Consider the following 20721-nt stretch of genomic DNA (forward strand, 5'->3'; position numbering starts at 1 on the left):
CCTTCGGGATGGATGTTGCTGGGCTTTCAGCAGGTAGCCGTCCTTGCGGGCGGGTGTTTGCTGGCTTCATATCGAATCAAATCAAACATGTGTTACGACAATTTATTGCAGTCATGATAGGTTACGCAAATAATGTGCATTTTTGACAGATTCCTAAGCACGTCTCTCAGTTTGCTCAGGTAGCCTAAATTGATGATCGGTATCATTTATAAACGTCTGTTGTCTGGGAATATTTTAGCCCTTTGAGCATGTTTATTCATTGAACACTGACAGTTGAAACAGTTGCCATGCATTTATTGTAGGCATATGCTATGCCTAATGGTAATGATTCATCACCATTTTGAAATGCATAACCAAAGACTGTCAGTGCATTTAATGAGTGCATGAATGAACACAGGCTATCAATAATTGCTGAATAAAAAACAAAACATTCAAGTGTGTCCAGTAGCCTAACTTTCTAACCTTAATCAACCTCCATCTTCAGCACTGTTCTCGCACATCAATAAGACCATTTCATTAGGCAGACATATTTCCTCTTGTAAACAAGTCTAAACCTGTGAACGGACGATCCATACCTATTCAAATAGACCACTGTACACTAATGGCCATCCCTGACAATCTCAGGGGCCGATCGATCAACATTCCTTTGTACTAGGCTACAATTGCATCAATATGTGTGCACACTGATTCCACACTTCAGAATAGTTTGTATTTGTTTTGGGCATCTAAGAGCAGGCTAGCCTTGAGATGGTCTATACCAGTAGAATTAAGCGACAAACTTAAGGCTACATTATATGGTGGAGAAATATCACTGCCTTTATTTAACCCTTTATTAAGACAAGCCAGATCTAGTAGGCCTATATTGAGGCAAAGCAACCTCAGACTGTATTCATAAAGTGAGGTATGATGCCGTATATAAAATGGTCAGTACATGGTAATAATAGTGCATAAATACAATACAGGTTTCATACTGATGCCACGTGCAGTGAATATTTTCTGTATGGGTCAGAATCTATCGGATTATATTCTATTACATCACAAAATACTGATCAATGTCTGTACAAATCCATAATCAGGTGTTGGACTGGGCAGGAAGGGAATGTACGGTTAGAAACACTGTTGGTTGGGTAAAAATAATAAAAAGGGAAAGACCAATTCATTTGAAGACGGTTCCACCATCTCCTGCATTTTCAGAAGTAGTATCATTATATAAGTTCTAGATAAGTTCTTTAAAATATAAAACTTTTTTACTAAGCTCTTTAAATAACTTCCTGAAAGTGGCTCCATTGATAAAAACTATTTGGCAGGTGTTTGGACAGGACTGTAGAGCACAGTGCCCTTGTGTGGCATTGCTGGGCAGGGCAGGTCAGCTCTACCGGTGTCTGTACTGCACTGTGCAGGGAGTCTCAGGCTGTTGGGTCCCTACCAGATGGAGATTGCTCTGGGGAGAGTAGAAAATTATAGACATGAAGTAATTGGTAGTGATACTGTCATGGAAATTCTTACACAGGGACATTCATAGTCAATATTAAATGAATCACTGTTTATTTGTCAGCGTGCTGGAGAGGTTCCAACCAACTCAATGGACCATAGTACACATGTCAATCAGGAGCTCTGCCCGGGCAGACCCAGCAGTTGTCTTATATACAGCTGTACACAGACAAGTTATGTTTGCATGATTTAGCGTAATTACTTCATCATTACCGTTTTGTCTCATTCATGTGACAGACCAATACTGGTTCATAACATGTGACCGACTAACACCTCAAGAGGCTTCTTCTCTCTAAGCTGAGACCTTGAAAGTGAGATATCTTTTGTTTGTTCTCAAAACAAGGTATGGGTGTACTGCCAAATTGCTGCTACTGATGTGAGGATTTGTTCAGTCAACCACTTGCATGAACACAGAAATTGATTTATAGAACAGCACATGAATAGAACAGAAATTAGTTATAAGAAAAGCACAAACATTAACATTTCCCTTACAGTACACTACAGTATTTAACTTTAGAGACTTCAATATTAGTATTTAAATTAATGTATGTTTTCAAAGTCCCATAAAATGAGAAAGTGGTTTCCAAACTTACAGGTTTAGGCAACGGGTCCATGAGAGTGACATCATACTTGAAGAGAATCAAGGCAGCAAACATGTGGAGTTCCATTATGGCATACCACCTGTTGATACAATTAAAAACACATGATTAACATGTTCACTTCTCCAAAAAACAAACAACTGGTGATATCAAACTAACCTAACACACACAACAGTAAGCTCAGACACAGAGAAACTAACATACACTCAAGGTAATGGGATAGGATCCAGTCATCCTTTTCATCTGTCTCTCTTACTGAGAGACTCTCTCCTTTGAGGCACTATCTTTGTTAGCATTTCAGCAGGTTATCAGACACAATGGAGGTGCCATTCCCAGCTAACCCAGAGCTGTCACAACAAGAAGAGAGGAAATTAAAGGTGTAGGAACTGGTGCTCTTGTTTGATTCCAATGTGTCATTTTACCTCTCCTACATTCACTGCTGAAACAGCACAGTGCTCCGACAAGAGAGTGAGAAAGACAGAAGGGATAGCGAGAGAGAGATGGAAAGAGAGTGAGAGAGAAAAACAAACAGGGCTTTAGGGAAAAGGACAGAAGTAAAGAGAATAGCAGTAGAGAGGACTTAAGAAAAAGCTGTGTGCTGGTTTTTATCAGTGATCATAACCTGGAAGACTGCTTCAGTTGCACCCTGTGACTGCTGTGAGTCATACCGGGGTATTGTGTCAGTGACGCAGACACAAGGCCAATCTCCTAAAATCATCCGAATCAAACTAGACTGGATTGGTGGATGGGAAGAATGAAATATGGGAGTGTCATACACGGCATGCTCCCCATAGTTATTTCTGTGCCTCTCCCCTCCCTCCTCCCACCACTGTACCCTGGCTGTGATCATTTCAGCGGCCTCCTGTGTGAATTAACCACTGAMATACAGGATGCTAGCTCTAGCATGACAATAAGACTCAGTGGTGAGTGAGCGCTAGTGGGCCAACGCAAAGGCTTACTTTGTAGCCTGTCTGCTCAGTGCAACTGACAAAGCATACTTTCTCTGTTTGAGTTAATACAGAGGCACATATTCAAGGACGGCAGATAAGTCATTGCCATTTCATTGCCATTTCTTTCAGCATGTCTGAATATGCATAGGTTATGACTATGTCTGTGTGTGTCCTAGAGAAAGGGGTCACAGGTCAGTCCCACTCTACAGTACGCCTGTGTCTTTGATCCTGCTGTGCAGCTGGGAACATGCCCTGATCTTTTCCCTGCTTACGTCACACCGCCCCCCTGGCCGCACCCGGCCGCTCTGGACCACCGCTGATGTCCCAGTCAGMGCCCCAGAGGACCAGAGGGTTGACATTCAGGGGCAAAAGCGCAGCACAGCCATACAAACTATACAAACCCAGAGCCCCAAGCTAGCCACCTCCCCAGAGACAGTGACAGACACAGCAGTAGGCTGGAGGACAGGGTAAGACACCAGCAATAATACTGTAGTACCCACATAATATGCCTGTGGTATATTGATCTTCACAAATAGCTATCAATGCTTATTTTACTGGTGCAAAATAGGGCTAGAAAAGTCAGCAAAAAATATAAAACGCCCCCAAAATCATACATGGAAGCCATATCCAATACGATACCTCTAAATGCCAATTTGGTGCCAACACAAAGCCTTATTCATTGTCTTTGACAGATTCAATTCTACTTAGCTGGATTTGCAAGATAATGTATACTACCAGGATGGTAGTAGCTACTATTTATATATCTTTATATTTAACTTTGATTTAACTAGGCAAGTTAGTTATGAACAAATTCTTATTTACAATGACGGCCTACTAAAAAGGCAAAAAGCCTCCTGCGGGGACGGGGGCTGGGATTTAAAATAAAAATATAGGACAAAACACACATCACGGCAAGAGACACAGTACATAAAGAGAGACCTAAGACAACAACATAGCATGGCAGCAACACATGAAAACACAGTATGGTAGTAACACAACATGACAACAACATGGTAGCAGCACATGGCAGAAGCACAACATGGTAGCAGCACATGGCAGAAGCACAACATGGTAGCAGCACAACATGACAACAACATGGTAGCAACACAACATGACAACAACATGGTAGCAACACAACATGGTAGCAGCACAAAACTTGGTACAAACATTATTGGGCACAAACAGCACAAAGGGCAAGAAAGGTAGAGACAACAATACATCACGCAAAGCAGCGAGAGTGTCCATGATTGAGTCTTTGAATGAAGAGATGGAGATAAAACGGTCCAGTTTGAGTGTTTTTTGCAGCACATTCCAGTCGCTAACTGCAGTGAACTGAAAAGACGAGCGACCCAGGGATGTGTGTGCTTTGGGGCCCTTTAACAGAATGTGACTGGCAGAATGGGTGTTGTATGTGGAGGATGAGGGCTGCAGTAGGTATCCCAGATAGGGGGGAATAGTCTAGTGTGTGTTCTGAAGAAAAAAACATTATGTCTGTTTTTCTAACCTTCCTGGGCACTGGTTTCGGCCTCCTCCAAATGCCACAAACCCTTCCAAGAAGACATTCTTTACTAAATCTGCCTTCTCCCATCGTTCCTGTGGGAAGAGAAGAGATTTTATTTCAGCTTTATTTATATCCTAGAAAAGGGCTTCAAGCAATACTATTTTAAACCACATGAACAGGGAAGTTTGGATTGCTTTGAACGTTTTCATTTTACATTGTGAGCAGTAAATGGATTTCAACCAGTCATTTCAAACCATCTGAATGATTCTCTGCTGTACTTATAGATTGGAAGTCCTGTTCCAAAGTGCAACTGTCCACCAATTTCACAGTGTGTCATAAGAAAATACTAGAATGTCACGGATTCCCCCGGTACTGCTGCTCATTCCGTGCACCAGTTCCGGAGGTCTACATCACCGGCCTCTAGGCGTCACTGAACTGTTTCATTACACACACCTGGTTCCCATTTCCCCTGATTGGTAATTGTATACATGTGCCCTCTGTTCACCATTGTCTGTTATTGTTCCATGTCCGTTGGTCTTGTTATTGTTCAATGTCCATTGGTCTTGTGAGTACCTGTGCTCTGTTGTTTTGGCTTTCGTGCTGCGTGTATTGTGTACTCGTTATTATGGGTCTCGTTCCGTATATTTATTAGAGGTTTAACCTCGCTCTTTTGTTTGGGTTACAGCCCTGTGTTTTTGTATACGTGTTTGTTGTGGGCTTCGTCCCCGTGCCTTTTCATGGCATGTTGTATATTTGGGTGGAGTATTAAAACCCCCTATTACTAATTCCTGCGCCTGTCTCCATTTATTCAACGTGACATAGAAAGGCTACTGTTACTAACCTGGAGTTAGCGGTTATTACATAGCATTATGCACCACAAACCATAGACTATTGTATAGACCAAGTGGCTACTATAGGTTATTCACTCAACCCCTGTCATAGCAAAACATACCAACCTCACTGAAGATGATAGAAGGCATTGACTCACTAAATCGCCTGCAGTCTCTGACCACTGCTGCAGTTTACCTCACAGCCCAGACCTTTGACCTACTCTTCCATGTCACAGAAACAAAAATAAAGCTCTCCTTTCCGGGTATATGTCAAGCGGCTAAATACGTGCCCTGGTTTTCAAGCACCCTCATCCGCACTGTTGAAGCAGGAGGAGAAATAACATTATTTGCCAATGCTCTCAAAGTCCATTTATACTGCAGCAGCGTAGGCATGTGGGGCTTCAAATATTTAGTCTGTTTTTAAGAGAGAAGAATGAGGGAGACATAGTCCGTGACCCGGGAATGCACTCCTGTTGAAGATACAAGTGCATTTCTTCTGTCTGCAGGTAGGGGGACGCTAACCAACAGAGGAGGAGGTTCATGGCGGTGATAAATGTCATGTCCCCCACCCCACCACCACCGAGTGTCATTCATTTTACATTACACGTCTGTTGGAAGCCTGAGCTGACGCACGCTCCGGCCCGGCTCTCAGGGGAGGCTGACACGCACACACAGAAACAGAAACAGGCATGAAAAATGCAAAAGACATGCTACAGCAACAACTCTTGTGGGTTTGTGTGTGCCCTAAAATATCCAACTCACTACCTTTCCATGTATTTACTGTGCCCCACCAAGTTGAAATACTGACTTGAGCACATCCCCTTCATCATTAGGTTAATATCCCATATCATTTAAGGTAAATATGGTAGGTCTAGTCTAGTACTTACCGGTTTGAACTCCTCTGGTTCAGGGAAGTAACGTGGGTTCCGATGGGCCCAGTAAGGAGACACCATTAACAAGTCCCCTGGTGGAATGATGTAGTTCTGGAAGAGAGAAATACACACATATGCACGCCACTTTACATATACTGTACAATTTATGTAAATTAAGGCTTGACTTTGAAGGGAAAGCTTATTTCAGAGTCTATCGGGGGTCAGGAGGCCCACCTGTATCCTGAGGGGTCGAACCACTCTGCGTGTGATGGCTCCAGGGGCCCGAAGCCGGATGGCTTCCAGGATGCACCACTTCACATAGGGCATCTGTTGCAGCTCTTCAGCGGTCACCTTGGTCTTCCTGGTGTCTGTCATGGACACACACACACGGTGGAACGAACACACACACTTGGTGAGATATACACACAAACACACCTACTGACAAGATACAACCGTCTACCACTGAACTTGTGCTGTTTCAGTATGCATCACTGAGCTGGTATGATTACATATCAGACCCATTAGGATTCCGTGGGATTTCATTAGGAGATATGCATATGTAAGTATAATTGAAAGTCTCAAAGGGGCCGATTGTTGAAAATTCACTTAATTACTATGTCATGAATATAGTCTTCTCAGATTACTGAAACCACTGAGCACAATCATCATAACTCCCTAGAAACAGGACTTCTGCCTTCAAAAGTGTGCCAGGTGAGTGTTGCGCTACTGCTGACACCTACTGGAGGTTTAGGGACATAGTCAGACTGGAGCGAAATGAGATGGAGAGACAATGTGGTACAATTACTGTACTGCTTCATCTTCCATTGTATGTGTTAAGATCTCCAGTCATGGTAACACCAGGGCCAAAAACAACATCATTGAATTCTTAGAAGCAGCCATAAGTTTACTCAGCAAAACCACACGGTCAAATGGCACATTCATTCATTACCAAGGTAAAATACTCCATCCACCACCATATCCCAATCTACCCCAGGTCATCAGGACCTCACATACTGTACAGCAGGTTAGAGAAGCTAATGGGGCATGTGTCAGTGGGAGGCTATAAAACAGAGGAGCGATAGCATAGTGTAGCTCACACCTTGGTCTTTGAGTGCTGCATTGATCTGCTCCATGGCTGTCTGGTAAACTGTGGGATTGGACAAGATGAAGGCTACAGCCCAGAAGGTAATCTAAACAAAATACATTTTACATCAAATATAATTATGATATCTCCAATCAAACTAATTTAAATGCCAATTAACTAGAGTATCTGGCAGATTAAAAACTCAGGTGATGAAGGTGAAGAGTAGCGATCGTAAATCTAATTCATATATAAACGATGCCCCTGCTTATCAGTAATAAGATTTGTAAAAATTACTCACTGGAATTGCATTGGCAAGCGATGCCCATAACATCAGTAATCCATAGTTGGGCAGGAATTTATCTGTGATTAAGGTGACAAGGTGTTGCAGTAACGTCTGCAAAAATGCCATACATACAATCATTTACAATGAGGTTAGGCGAAATACAGACTTTATACATTTCATCCCCTTGGAAATTTCACTATACGAGTATACGATGGGATRTATCGTACTCGTTATACATTAAAGATGTGACAATAACTAGTAAGAACTCGGACCCAGGCACAGAGAAACACAGCAGGCAGAGGTGAGGGTAAATCCAGAATGTTTACTGAAGTATTCACAGGAAAAACAACAAAGCAAGTGCACATGAGTACAAGACAAGAGACCTGAGCAACCGGCCCAGTTCCATAGAGGAACCTATATAGTCCTAAACCAGGTGAACCCAATAATCCCAATCAGGCTCACCTGGACACTAGAAACATAAGGATGCCCTCCAGTGGCACGCTCAGGGATAACACTCCATGATGACCTCGAACCTGTGACAGGACCCCCCCCTCAAGGAACGGCTCCCGACGTTCCACCAAGGGTAGCTGAACGTTGACGGAAATCCCGAATGAGTCCGGGGTCCAAAATGTCCCGGGCCGGAACCCAGGACTGTTCCTCAGGGCCGTAATCCTTCCAGTCCACAAGATACTGAGTCCCCCGCCGGATCTGACGGCTGCAGAGTATGCGCCGCACCGTGTAGGCTGGCTGTCCCGCTATCATGCGAGGCCGAGGTGGAGGCCGAGTGGCCGGAACCAGGGGACTGGATACCACGGGCTTAAGTCTGGAGATGTGGAAGGTGGGATGAACCCTCAGACGGTAGGCCACTGATTGATGCGCCGTAGAATTTTGAATTGTCCAACGTACCGGGGTGCCAACTAACTAGATTCCACGCGTAGAGGCAGGTCCCTAGTAGACAGACAGACCATCAAATCAAATCAAATGTTATTTGTCACATACACATGGTTAGCAGATGTTAATGCAAGTGTAGCGAAATGCTTGTGCTTCTAGTTCCGACAATGCAGTAATAACCAACGAGTAATCTAACCTAACAATTCCACAACTACTACCTTATACACACAAGTGTAAAGGGATAAAGAATATGTACATAAAGATATATGAATGAGTGATGGTACAGAACGGCATAGGCAAGATGCAGTAGATGGTATCGAGTACAGTATATACATATGAGATGAGTAATGTAGGGTATGTAAACATAAAAGTGCAGTTTAAAGTGGCTAGTGATACATGTATTACATAAAGATGGCAAGTTGCAGTAGATGATATAGAGTATAGTATACACATATACATTATATTAAGTGGCATTGTTTAAAGTGGCTAGTGATACATTTTTGATCAATTTACATCAATTTCCATTATTAAAGTGAGCTGGAGTTGAGTCAGTATGTTGGCAGCAGCCACTCAATGTTAGTGGTGGCTGTTTAACAGTCTGATGGCCTTGAGATAGAAGCTGTTTTTCAGTCTCTCAGTCCCTGCTTTGATGCACCTGTTCTGACCTCACCTTCTGGATGATAGCGGGGTGAACAGGCAGTGGCTCGGGTGGTTGTTGTCCTTGATGATCTTTATGGCCTTCCTGTGACATCGGTGGTGTAGGTGTCCTGGAGGGCAGGTAGTTTGCCCCAGTGATGCGTTGTGCAGACCTCACTACCCTCTGGAGAGCTTTACGGTTGTGGGCGGAGCAGTTGCCGTACCAGGCGGGATACAGCCCGACAGGATGCGCTCGATTGTGCATCTGTAGAAGTTTGTGAGTGCTTTTGGTGACAAGCCGAATTTCTTCAGCCTCCTGAGGTTGAAGAGGCGCTGCTGCGCCTTCTTCACAACGCTGTCTGTGTGGGTGGACCAATTCAGTTTGTCCGTGATGTGTAAGCCGAGGAACTTAAAACATACTACCCTCTCCACTACTGTCCTTCGATGTGGACAGGGGGGTGCTCCCTCTGCTGTTTCCTGAAGTCCACAATCATCTCCTTGTTTTTGTTGACGTTCAGTGTGAGGTTATTTTCCTGACACACACACTCCGAGGGCCCTCACCTCCTCCCTGTAGGCCGTCTCGTCGTTGTTGGTAATCAAGTCTACCACTGTAGTGTCGTCCGCAAACTTGATGATTGAGTTGGAGGCGTGCATGGCCACGCAGTCGTGGGTGAACAGGGAGTACAGGAGAGGGCTCAGAAGCACCCTTGTGGGGCCCAGTGTTGAAGATCAGCAGGGTGGAGATGTTGTTACCTACCCTCACCACCTGGGGGCGGCCCGTCAGGAAGTCCAGTACCCAGTTGCACAGGGCGGGGTCGAGACCCAGGGTCTCGAGCTTGATGACGAGTTTGGAGGGTACTATGGTGTTAAATGCTGACTGTAGTCGATGAACAGCATTCTCACATAGGTATTCCTCTTGTCCAGATGGGTTAGGGCAGTGTGCAGTGTGGTTGCGATTGCGTCGTCTGTGGACCTATTGGGGCGGTAAGCAAATTGGAGTGGGTCTAGGGTGTCAGGTAGGGTGGAGGTGATATGGTCCTTGACTAGTCTCTCAAAGCACTTCATGATGACGGAAGTGAGTGCTACGGGTAGTCGTTTAGCTCAGTTACCTTAGCTTTCTTGGGAACAGGAACAATGGTGGCCCTCTTGAAGCATGTGGGAACAGCAGACTGGGATAAGSATTGATTGAATATGTATGTAAACACACCAGCCAGCTGGTCTGCGCATGCTCTGAGGACGCGGCTGGGGATGCCGTCTGTGCCTGCAGCCTTGCGTTGTTAACACGTTTAAATGTTTTACTCACGTCGGCTGCAGTGAAGGAGAGTCCGCAGGTTTTGGTAGCGGGCCGTATCAGTGGCACTGTATTGTCCTCAAAGCGAGCAAAAAAGTTATATAGTCTGTCTGGGAGCAAGACATCCTGGTCCGCGACGGGGCTGGTTTACTTTTTGTAATCCGTGATTGACTGTAGACCCTGCCACATACCTCTTGTGTCTGAGCCGTTGAATTGCAACTCTACTTTGTCTCTATACTGACGCTTAGCTTGTTTGATTGCCTTGCGGAGGGAATAGCTACACTGTTTGTATTCGGTCATGTTTCCGGTCACCTTGCCCTGGTTAAAAGCAGTGGTTCGCGCTTTCAGTTTCGAGCGAATGCTGCCATCAATCCACGGTTTCTGGTTTGGGAATGTTTTAATAGTTGCTGTGGGTATGACATCGCCGATGCACTTTCTAATGAACTCGCTCACCGAATCAGCGTATTCGTCAATGTTGTTGTTGGACGCAATGCGGAACATATCCCAATCCACGTGATCGAAGCAGTCTTGAAGCGTGGAATCAGATTGGTCGGACCAGCGTTGAACAGACCTGAGTGCGGGAGCTTCTTGTTTTAGTTTCTGTCTGTAGGCTGGAAGCAACAAAATGGAGTCGTGGTCAGCTTTTCCGAAAGGAGGTTGGGGGAGGGCCTTATATGCGTCGCGAAAGTTAGAATAACAATGATCCAGGGTTTTACCAGCCCTTGTTGCGCAATCGATATGCTGATAGAATTTAGGGAGTCTTGTTTTCAGATTAGCCTTGTTAAAATCCCCAGCTACAATGAATGTAGCCTCAGGATATGTGGTTTCCAGTTTACATAGAGTCAAATAAAGTTTGTTCAGGGCCATCGATGTGTCTGCTTGGGGGGGAATATATACGGCTGTGATTATAATCGAAGAGAATTCCCTTGGTAGATAATGCGGTCGACATTTGATTGTGAGGAATTCTAAGTCAGGTGAACAGAAGGACTTGAGTTCCTGTATGTTGTTATGATCACACCACGTCTCGTTAATCATAAGGCATACCCCCCCGCCCCTCTTCTTACCAGAAAGATGCTTGTTTCTGTCGGKGCGATGCGTGAAGAAACCAGCTGGCTGCACCGACTCCGATAGCATCTCTCGAGTGAGCCATGTTTCCGTGAAGCAAAGAACGTTACAGTCTCTGATGTCTCTCTGGAAGGCAACCCATGCTTGGATTTCATCAACCTTGTTGTCAAGAGACTGGACATTGGCGAGTAGTATGCTAGGGAGTGCTGTGCGATGTGCCCGTCTCCGGAGCCTGACCAGAAGACCGCTTCGTTTGCCCCTTTTACGGCGACGTTGTTTAGGTTCGCCGGCTGGGATCAGATTCATTGTCCTGGGTGGAAGGCAAAACACAGGATCCGCTTCGGGAAAGTCATATTCCTGGTCGTAATGATGGTGAGTTGACGTTGCTCTTATATTCAGTAGTTCCTCCCGACTGTATGCAATAAAACCTAAGATTACCTGGGGTACCAATGTAAGAAATAACACGTAAAAAAACAAAACACTGCATAGTTTCCTAGGAACGCGAAGCGAGACGGCCATCTCTGTCGGCACCGGAAGTCACACCATCTGGCCTGGACGCAGGAGGTTGATGGCACAATCGTAGGGCCTGTGAGGTAATTTGCTGGCCCTTTGTTTGCTGAAGGCCTGACCCAAATCCCAGTAATCCCGAGGTGCGCGGGAAAGATCAGGCTTGTCACTCCCAGCTGGAGGAACAGGAGAGTCGGAAGTCTCCAGACGAGCAGGACCAGAAAGGTCTGGAGAGAGTTGCTGGCAGGTAAAATGGCATGAAGGATTCCATCTCAGAACTCTCCCAAAGGCCAGTCAATCTGAGGATTATGGGTGGAAAGCCACAGATGTCCAAGAACCAGGGGAAGCTCAGGCGAGTTCACCAGATGAAACTGGATAAGCTCCACATGGTCAATCCAGAACTCGTAGCTGAATAGGCATGGTGAGTTGCTTCACCTTCCCAGACACTAGGGGTTGACCATCCAGTGCAGTGACCGACAATGGAGTGTCCAGCACAGTGAGTGGCAGCCTCTGTTGGCGAGCTAATGTGCAATCCAGAAAACAGCCGGTAGCCCCAGAGTCTATGAAAGCAGAAATGTCCAACTGCCCATTGTCTCACCGCAGATTGGCTGGAAGCAAGGTGCGTGCCGTGTCGGCAGCTGGAGACTATCTGACTCCCCAGTATTCTCCCGTTTACTGACAGGTCATCCCGTTCTCCCGTCAGCTCGGGACAGGAGGCCCGGAAATGTCCAGACTGTCCACAGTAAAGGCAACGTTGCTCGTTAATCCTGCGCCTTCTCTCCAGAACGGAAAGTCTTGTGCGTTCCAATTGCCCCGGCTCCTCTGAAAGATATGATGGGGAACCAGAGCCAAATTGAGAACTATGACAGGATATCGGACCAGCAGGCCCAGCATATGGCAATGGCCCAAATGAATAATCGCCTCCCTTAGCGGAGCAAGAAACACTGGAACCAACTCGGAATCCCTCCGTCCTCTCATGACGACGTTCCCGAAGCCGGTTGTCAATCCGGATGGCCAGAACGATAAGCTCCCCCAGAGTGTCAGGGTTGTCCTGGGAAGCCAGTTCATCCTTGAGAATCTTGCTGAGTCCGTTCAGAAAGATTGAGTGAAGTGCCTCTGTATTCCAACCGCTCTCAGCAGCGAGCGTCCGAAAATCAATGGTGTAATCAGGACGTAATCGGGCCAGAGCCCATCCTGAGAGCAAGGCGATGACATATGCCACTCTGGAACGCTCGGCGGGAAACGTTGATGCCTGCAGCTCGAAGACCAGCGAACATTAGAGCAGGAACCCACGACACCTCCCAGGATGCCCCTCATAGCGCTCCGGAGCCGGGAGATGAGGCTCCCGAAGGGAGGGAGATGATGAACTGGTAGAAAGTGGAGGGTTAGGAACCACCACAGGTGCAGCAACCGTTGCTCCCGTCTGTCTGGTCTGCAGAGTGAACACAAGAGTTCCTAAATCCTCCGACAATGTCTTCAGCCCCGCTTCATGACGACCAATCACAGCTCCATGGTGTGTGAGAGCCGACCGCAGGTGGTGGAGCTTGGAGTGTCCCTCGGATGACGGAGAAATCTCTGCTGGGTCCATTTTTGTCTCAGGTCTACTGTGATAATAACTCTAGTACGAACTCGGACCCAGGCGCAGAGAAACACAGCAGGCAGAGGTGAGGGTAAATCCAGAATGTTTACTGAAGTATTCACAGGAAAAGCAAGTGCACATGAGTACAAGACAAGAGACCTGAGCAACCGGCCCAGTTCCATAGAGGAACCTATATAGTCCTAAACCAGGTGAACCCAATAATCCCAATCAGGCTCACCTGGACACTAGAAACATAAGGATGCCCTCCAGTGGCACGCTCAGGGATAACACTCCATGATGACCTCTAACCTGTGACAAAAGAGCCAAATATTGCACTAACTAGAAGTTAGAACACCAGTATGCAGGCCAGGAACATCAGTAAGATCAATCTTAGCTGGCTGGTACAGGTGCTGTTCTGGAATCAGGATGCTCATTTTAAAGGTTTCGCCTGGTCCAATGACCGTTCATCAATCAGAAGCCTTTATCAAGATGATATATGGAGAATCTTTAGGGCTGATAATGAATGAGTGACAATATGATTCATATCCTAACTGGGACAACTGCCAAGGTGGGTAAAAAGTGCATCTCGTCCCATAAAGAATTATCATTACATCCATCTACAGGAGACAACCTTGGCGAAATGATTAAAATAAAATGACAATGTCAGACACCAACTGTTGAGTTATGAGACTCGAGTCAATGTCAAAATGTCAAATGTCCAATATGCAAATGAATCATCCATTCAATAAAATCATAGTACAATGATCGAGCATTTAAAACGGTATTGTTCTCTATTCAAAGATAGGACTCACCCTGTTGCCTGWTTCACTGGATGTCTCATCATCCTCTGCTTTGACTACCATGTTCCCCAATAGAGACAGAAGCCAGCATTTGGAACTGGCCCATTCCCTGCCCCAAAAATACAACTATTTAGAAAACATACAGTGCCTTGTGCCTAATCTCACATGGTCAGCCTTCCAGAATCCTGTCTCATTTACTCGACTACTGAAGACTTGCTTTCCAAAGCTACCTTGTACCCTACCCTCACATGAGTATCACATCCACACTATGTCAATAAAGGTAGCTTTTAACCTAAATCAACAGTCTGGTCAGACTGTCTTGTTTATTCTTAGATAGGCCAACTGTACAGTACATCTCAACACAAAGGTTTTGCCCTTAATTTCCTGGGATTTGCTTTAAGCGCGTAGTACTTAGTAAATAAACTCTATACTGCTTATACTGCTTCCATAACAGTGAGATAATTTGGTTCATTGGTTTATTTTTTCATGTGAACAAACTAATATTAGCCAGGACCGAGGTCCAATATAAATATACAGTGTATTGGTCCAATCTATATTGTTTTATGTTACACCTAAGCAATGTACACATACACAATGAAATGTATATCCCACTCCATTCACCTGCCTACTACAGTAGTTTGAAGACAGCAACTAACTATCAGACTAACCAGGCCTGTGCCACACTGACCTGAGGAACATGTCTGGTAGCTGGGAGCCGTACTCAAAGCCCTCGTCGTAGATGGCAAACTTCTCCTTGAACTGCTCCATGGTAAAGGGACTGCCTGGAGAGTTATACTTCCCCAGTAGGTTACTCATCACAGCAGGGTACATTACGGCCCTGTCAGACATGAGGAGAGACAAGTCAAAGACTATTATAGAGGCTAATGGTCAGTCTGGTCAGAGGGCTTTAGATCGGTACTGCTGTGTAGGGATTACGTTGGAAAAAGATCATTGCGAGACTCACCACTGTAACATCACCAGGAATTCAGCATTTTCTTTCTTTTTTTCCATAAAATGGTTCTTGAGTTGTCTGAGTGATGATCGTCACCAGAGATATACGTGTGTGAAAAGTTGTGTGTAATACAGGGTAATAGTGCAAAACAGACCGTGCTGTTACATGATGAGCCAATCAAATGTGAGAAGTGCATAATAGTCCTTTATCTCCTAACATGTTTCCTAATTCTTTCTTTCCTGTCATGTTTCATCTTCCTGTCATGTTTCATCTTCCTGTCATGTTTCATCTTCCTGTCATGTCCATCAGTCCAGAAATTCTGGTTTAGGTAGTTCTTCCACTAAAGGTAATATTATTTCAGCTGTGAAATATGACTCCTGAGACCTGAAAGATAGGTGTGGTGGACAGGACAAAGGATTGGCAGCACCCTATAGTATATTACTCATCAAAGAAGGATAGGACTACAGTCACATGCCAGGGGTTGATCAACCTTATGAAAACAACCTCAACACACAGTCAGTTACCGTATTCTAATGCTAGTTAACCTAACACTAATCCTAATAAGACAATTTCAGTGATCCATATTGCACTCCTGCCACTTGTTTTTCTAAATGTTTTCCTGTTTCATACCTACTGAACAACCGCCATACCTCTCCCTCCTCTCCATAAGGGATGAACAGATACACAGTCAGAGACTGAGTATCGGGTACCGGGACACTGTAGTTTACCTGACCAGCTCGTTGAGTCCCCCAGAGCCTTGGTCCCCCAGCGTCTCCAGGTGGTCGTTGAACTCTTCACACAAGTGGTCAGTCAGCTGAGCCACATTGCCTGGGGTCAGACGGCCCTTGATCAGAGTGTTGCATGCTGGGTGGAACTTATAGAAACTCTCCTTGCTGATGGAAGCTACAGAGAGACAAACACATTGCTGTATTATGTTGTTGGTTATGTTTCTATTGTGTTGCTGTGTTGTCCGCATTACACTTTTAAACCCATTTGGACATAACTAAAGTGAAGTAAAGTGAATTGAATCCATTCAGCTTGAAGCTTCTGTTATTGTAACAGTCAGTGAGCTGGTCAGTATCAGTGTAAAACAATAGATAGTCTATTCATAATTTATTGTGAGCCTGTAGATAGAACATGAATAATGTACAGAGGGGATATATCTTTCAGTACACACTCGCAAGACACTTTCAAGAATCCATCGATCATTAATGTCTCTTGAAAACAGAGAAAACTGAGAATTTGTTTTATTATTTACTACTACTACAACAAAAATTCTAAACACTTCCAGTCAGATGTTAAATGTGGCAGCTGAGTAATCTGACCCTATGGGGAGAAGGCTGAAGCCACCGGCAGGTGGACCAGCGAAGGCCAAAGTCAACTAACGTTTCAGCACAGGAAACTGTAACACACACAGTAAAACCCCACCTGTGTTATGGACAGGCTCTTGGACTGCCTGCTCAAAATCCACATCTTTGGACATGAAAAATGTGCGAAAGTCTTCATGAAGGGTCACAAAGGTCAATCGCTTGCCAGCCGCAACAACAGTGAAGACAGGTCCATACTGGAAAATACAAATTGTAATATTTTTATAGTCATTATAATTTCGTCTTGATAAGAAAACAGACCTGGTAGTGCTCTTTGGACAAGATTGTGTAAACAAATGGATAAAACTTGATGGCAGCAACCGTCCTAATCAGGGATTCTGACAGTGTTTGTCAGAATTAACTTTGTTAAATAAACGTTGACATTAGATCAATAAAACGGGAGGGAGTGAAACAGGTTGAAACAGGTTGAAACATGAGTACAACATAGTAATAACACACAGCTGAACAACAAAACAACCAAATTGCCACTACATCACAGGAATGCTCATCTGAATAACTATAGTGTGGACTTTGAATGCCCCATTCATACAACTTGGCCACCCCTCCAAATAACAAAACCCCTGGCACAGCAGTCATTTCCCTGCACAACGGTTTGCATCAACAGGGTCAGCACATGCTGCTAACTAGCTCCCCAAGGCCCAGTTACATAAATTACTAAGTGAACTCAATAGGCCGTGATGAAGTTGAGAAGGCCTTGGGCAGTCTGGCACAAAATTCTGCTCCTAGCTTTACAGTGGAACTGAGCTTGGCATGTGGCAGCCTTCGTTGATTGAATGTATTTTTTCGGCAATATTAGCGTTTTGACTAGCCATGTGTGTAGCAAATCTACCATCACTGAGTGTATAGGTTCAGGGTTTATCGCTCATGTGTGCTCTCCCATGATTTCTAGGAAGGAGCATCATTGATTGAAGCTGATATAGGCAGTTAATGAATTAGGGAGATAATGCTACAATTACAATGGTGGCAATAAAACCCACGTTTGTTGAATTACACATATGTGACACAGAGTTCAGCAGGTTGAGGTGAGCTCCTGAAGAGACCAAAGACCTTGGACTTTGAGAGTCCCACAGCCACATGGCATCATTATCTGCTGATGATCATCTATCCATATATCTTATAGAGCTATCTGAATTTGGCGAAGCTAAGTTGGATCAATAACAATTGTTTGTGTGTGAGTGGGAGAGAAGAGAGTGGAGTAAGAGTGAGAGAAAGGAGAGAGAGAGAGAGAGAGAGAGAGAGAGAGAGAGAGAGAGAGAGAGAGGGATGGGTGGATGGACAAAGTATAGCACAGGGATGTAGAAGCGAACATTAGTTATCATCGATATCACAAAGTCAGACATCAAACAAAATGTTGACACCATCACAACTCGGAGATTATGTGGGTCAATATCTGTAGCATTCGAACAAATAAACAATTAGGTAATAGGGTCGAAAACGTAATATTCAGAATAAACATCAAATGAGGATGTAAAAGCATATACTATAGCCCAACCACCTGATGTTTGTTACCTTATCTCTGGCTTGAGATATGAAAGTCAGCGGAGATTTCCCAAACTCGAATGCCACACCAAACCAGGGGATCCATCCTTTTATGCATGGTGGAGCATTTGGATAATTTCCCGCAAATAAAAGATGCGCTGAAATAGCCAAGACAACCAGAGACAGTACCAACGTTATAACGTCCATCACACCTGTCTGAAACCCCTAGGGCTCGCTCAGAGGCAAAAGCCGGTGTTGAAATGAAAGGAAGATTAGCCAACCAGAGCGGGGCCTCTTTCTCAGTCTGATCCAATCAGCTAAAAGAAGGGCAGAGCGTCATTTTGTAAACATTGCGCGAAAAGTTGTTTAGGAAATGTAGTTTGACAGAGCCCCGATGCCGTAGGCTGTGCGATAAATTATCTTCGCATGAACTACATTTCCGGTTCTCTGGTTAAAGGTCGTTGTCCTGAAGAAGAGCAAAGTATACATTTAATCGAGCATCATGTCATCTTTGCACGTGACGTTGTTTAAACGGTGCACAGCGTTCGGTATAAATAAAAATAACTCTAATGATCATTGCATGTCTTTTTTAAATAATGTCTAGGGAGCTACTTTCAAACGGAGTAGCAAAGTAATCGCGAACTGCTAGGCTGACTTGCATAAGGATTTCAAAATGGAAGAAGAGAAGTCAGGGGTCCCCCAGTGGCCTCGGGTTTCAAAGTTCATCTTGTCAGCATGTGCAGCTACTGTTGCTGAAATGGGTAGGCCTATACGTGCTATCCAATATTTTTTCCAGCTTCTTTTGGGGTACTAGTCATTGTCGAATTAATTCAATGTCAATTCTACAATTTATTTACCATATTTTTTATTTTTTTATTTCACCTTTATTTAAGTAATTACAATTTAGCAATTTACACTGGAGTGATATATGTGCAGATGAGGATGTGCAAGTAGAAATACTGGTGTGCAAAAGAGCAGAACAACCAAAACAAATATGGGGATGAGGTAGGTAGTTGGTTGGATGGGCTGTGTACAGCTGCAGCGATCGGTAAGCTGCTCTGACAGCTGACGCTTAAAGTTAGTGATCGAGATATAAGTCTCCAACTTCAGTGATTTTTGCAATTCGTTCCAGTCATTGGCAGCAGAGAACTGGAAGGAAAGGCGGCCAAAGGGGGTGTTGGCTTTGTGGATGACCAGTGAAATATACCTGCTGGAGCACGTGCTACGGGTGGATGTTGCTATGGGGACCAGTGAGCTGAGATAAGGTGGAGCTTTACCAGCAAATACTTATAGATGACCTGGAGCCAGTGGGTTAGGCAACGAATATGTAGCGAGGACCAGCCAACGAGAGCATACAGGTCGCAGTGGTGGTAGTATATAGGGCTTTGGTGACAAAACGGATGGCACTCTGATAGACRGCATCCGATTTGCTGAGTAAAGTGTTGGAGGCTATTTTGTAAATCACATTGCCGAAGTCAAGGATCGGTAGGATAGTCAGTTTTACGATGGTATGAATCATACGATGGTATGATTCTAGATTTAACTTTGGATTGGAGATGCTTAATGTGAGTCTGGAAGGAGAGTTTACAGTCTAGCCAGACACCTAGGTATTTGTAGTCGTCCACATATGCTAAGTCAGAACTGTCCAGAGTAGTGATGCTAGTCGGGGATGTGGGCAGCATTTAAGAGCAGTTGGAGGCCACGGAAGGAGTGTTGTATGGCGTTGAAGCTCGTTTGGAGGTTTGTTAACACAGTGTCCAAAGAAGGGCCAGCTGTTTACAGAATGGTGTCGTCTGCGTAGAGGTGGATCAAAGAATCCCCCGCAGCAAGAGCGACATCATTGATATATACAGAGAAGAGTGTCGGCCCGATGAATTGAACCCTGTGGCACCCCCATAGAGACTGGCAGAGGTCTGGACAACAGGCCCCCCGATTTGACACACTGAACTCTATCTGAGAAGTAGTTAGTGAAACAGGCGAGCCAGTCATTTGAGAAACCAAGACTGTTGAGTCTCCCGATAAGAATGTGGTGATTGACAGAGTCGAAAGCCTTGGCCAGGTCGATGAAGATGGCTGCACAGTACTGTCTTTTATCAATGGCGGTTATGATATCGTTTAGGACCTTGAGCGTGGCTGAGGTGCACCTGTGACAAGCTCGGAAATCAGATTGCATTGCGGAGAAGGTACGGTGGGATTCGAAATGGTCGGTGATCTGTTTGTTCACTTGGCTTTCGAAGATTTTAGAAAGGCAGGGCAGGATGGATATAGGTCTGTAACAGTTTGGGTCTAGAGTGTCTCCCCCTTTGAAGAGGGGGATGACCGCGGCCGCTTTCCAATCTTTAGGAATCTCAGACGATACGGAAGAGAGGTTGAACAGACTGGTAATAGGGGTTGCAACAATAGCGGCGGATAATTTTAGGAAGAGAGGATCCAGATTGTCTAGCCCAGCTGATTTGTAGGGATCCAGATTTTGCAGCTCTTTCAGAACATCAGCTGTCTGGATTTGGGTGGAGAAGCGGGGGG

General features: G+C 44.8%; 2 protein-coding genes across 2 annotated transcripts in view; one reads left to right on the forward strand and one right to left on the reverse strand.

Moving 5' to 3' along the window:
- Positions 1 to 88: 88 nt before the first annotated feature.
- On the reverse strand, positions 89 to 18576 carry cyp39a1 (cytochrome P450, family 39, subfamily A, polypeptide 1). The gene is made up of 12 exons (XM_023999545.2): positions 18229 to 18576; positions 16760 to 16895; positions 16060 to 16234; positions 15068 to 15217; positions 14392 to 14488; positions 7626 to 7721; positions 7343 to 7433; positions 6478 to 6611; positions 6259 to 6354; positions 4545 to 4633; positions 2085 to 2172; positions 89 to 1441 (listed from the first exon to the last, which is right to left on the reverse strand). Exons 1-12 carry the CDS (start codon positions 18403 to 18405, stop codon positions 1373 to 1375), a joined length of 1398 nt encoding a protein of 465 aa, XP_023855313.1. The 5' UTR covers positions 18406 to 18576; the 3' UTR covers positions 89 to 1372.
- Positions 18577 to 18699: 123 nt separating this feature from the next.
- The window catches only part of slc25a27 (solute carrier family 25 member 27), a 5851-nt gene continuing 3829 nt past the window's right edge, over positions 18700 to 20721 (forward strand). The window contains exon 1 of the mRNA XM_023999546.2: positions 18700 to 18959. Within this exon, the coding sequence (XP_023855314.1) occupies positions 18872 to 18959 (88 nt within the window). The 5' untranslated portion in view covers positions 18700 to 18871. The remainder of the gene's footprint in view (positions 18960 to 20721) is intronic.

The sequence above is a fragment of the Salvelinus sp. IW2-2015 genome, linkage group LG14, assembly GCF_002910315.2.
Source record: "Salvelinus sp. IW2-2015 linkage group LG14, ASM291031v2, whole genome shotgun sequence".
Classification (NCBI taxonomy): Eukaryota; Metazoa; Chordata; class Actinopteri; order Salmoniformes; family Salmonidae; genus Salvelinus; species Salvelinus sp. IW2-2015.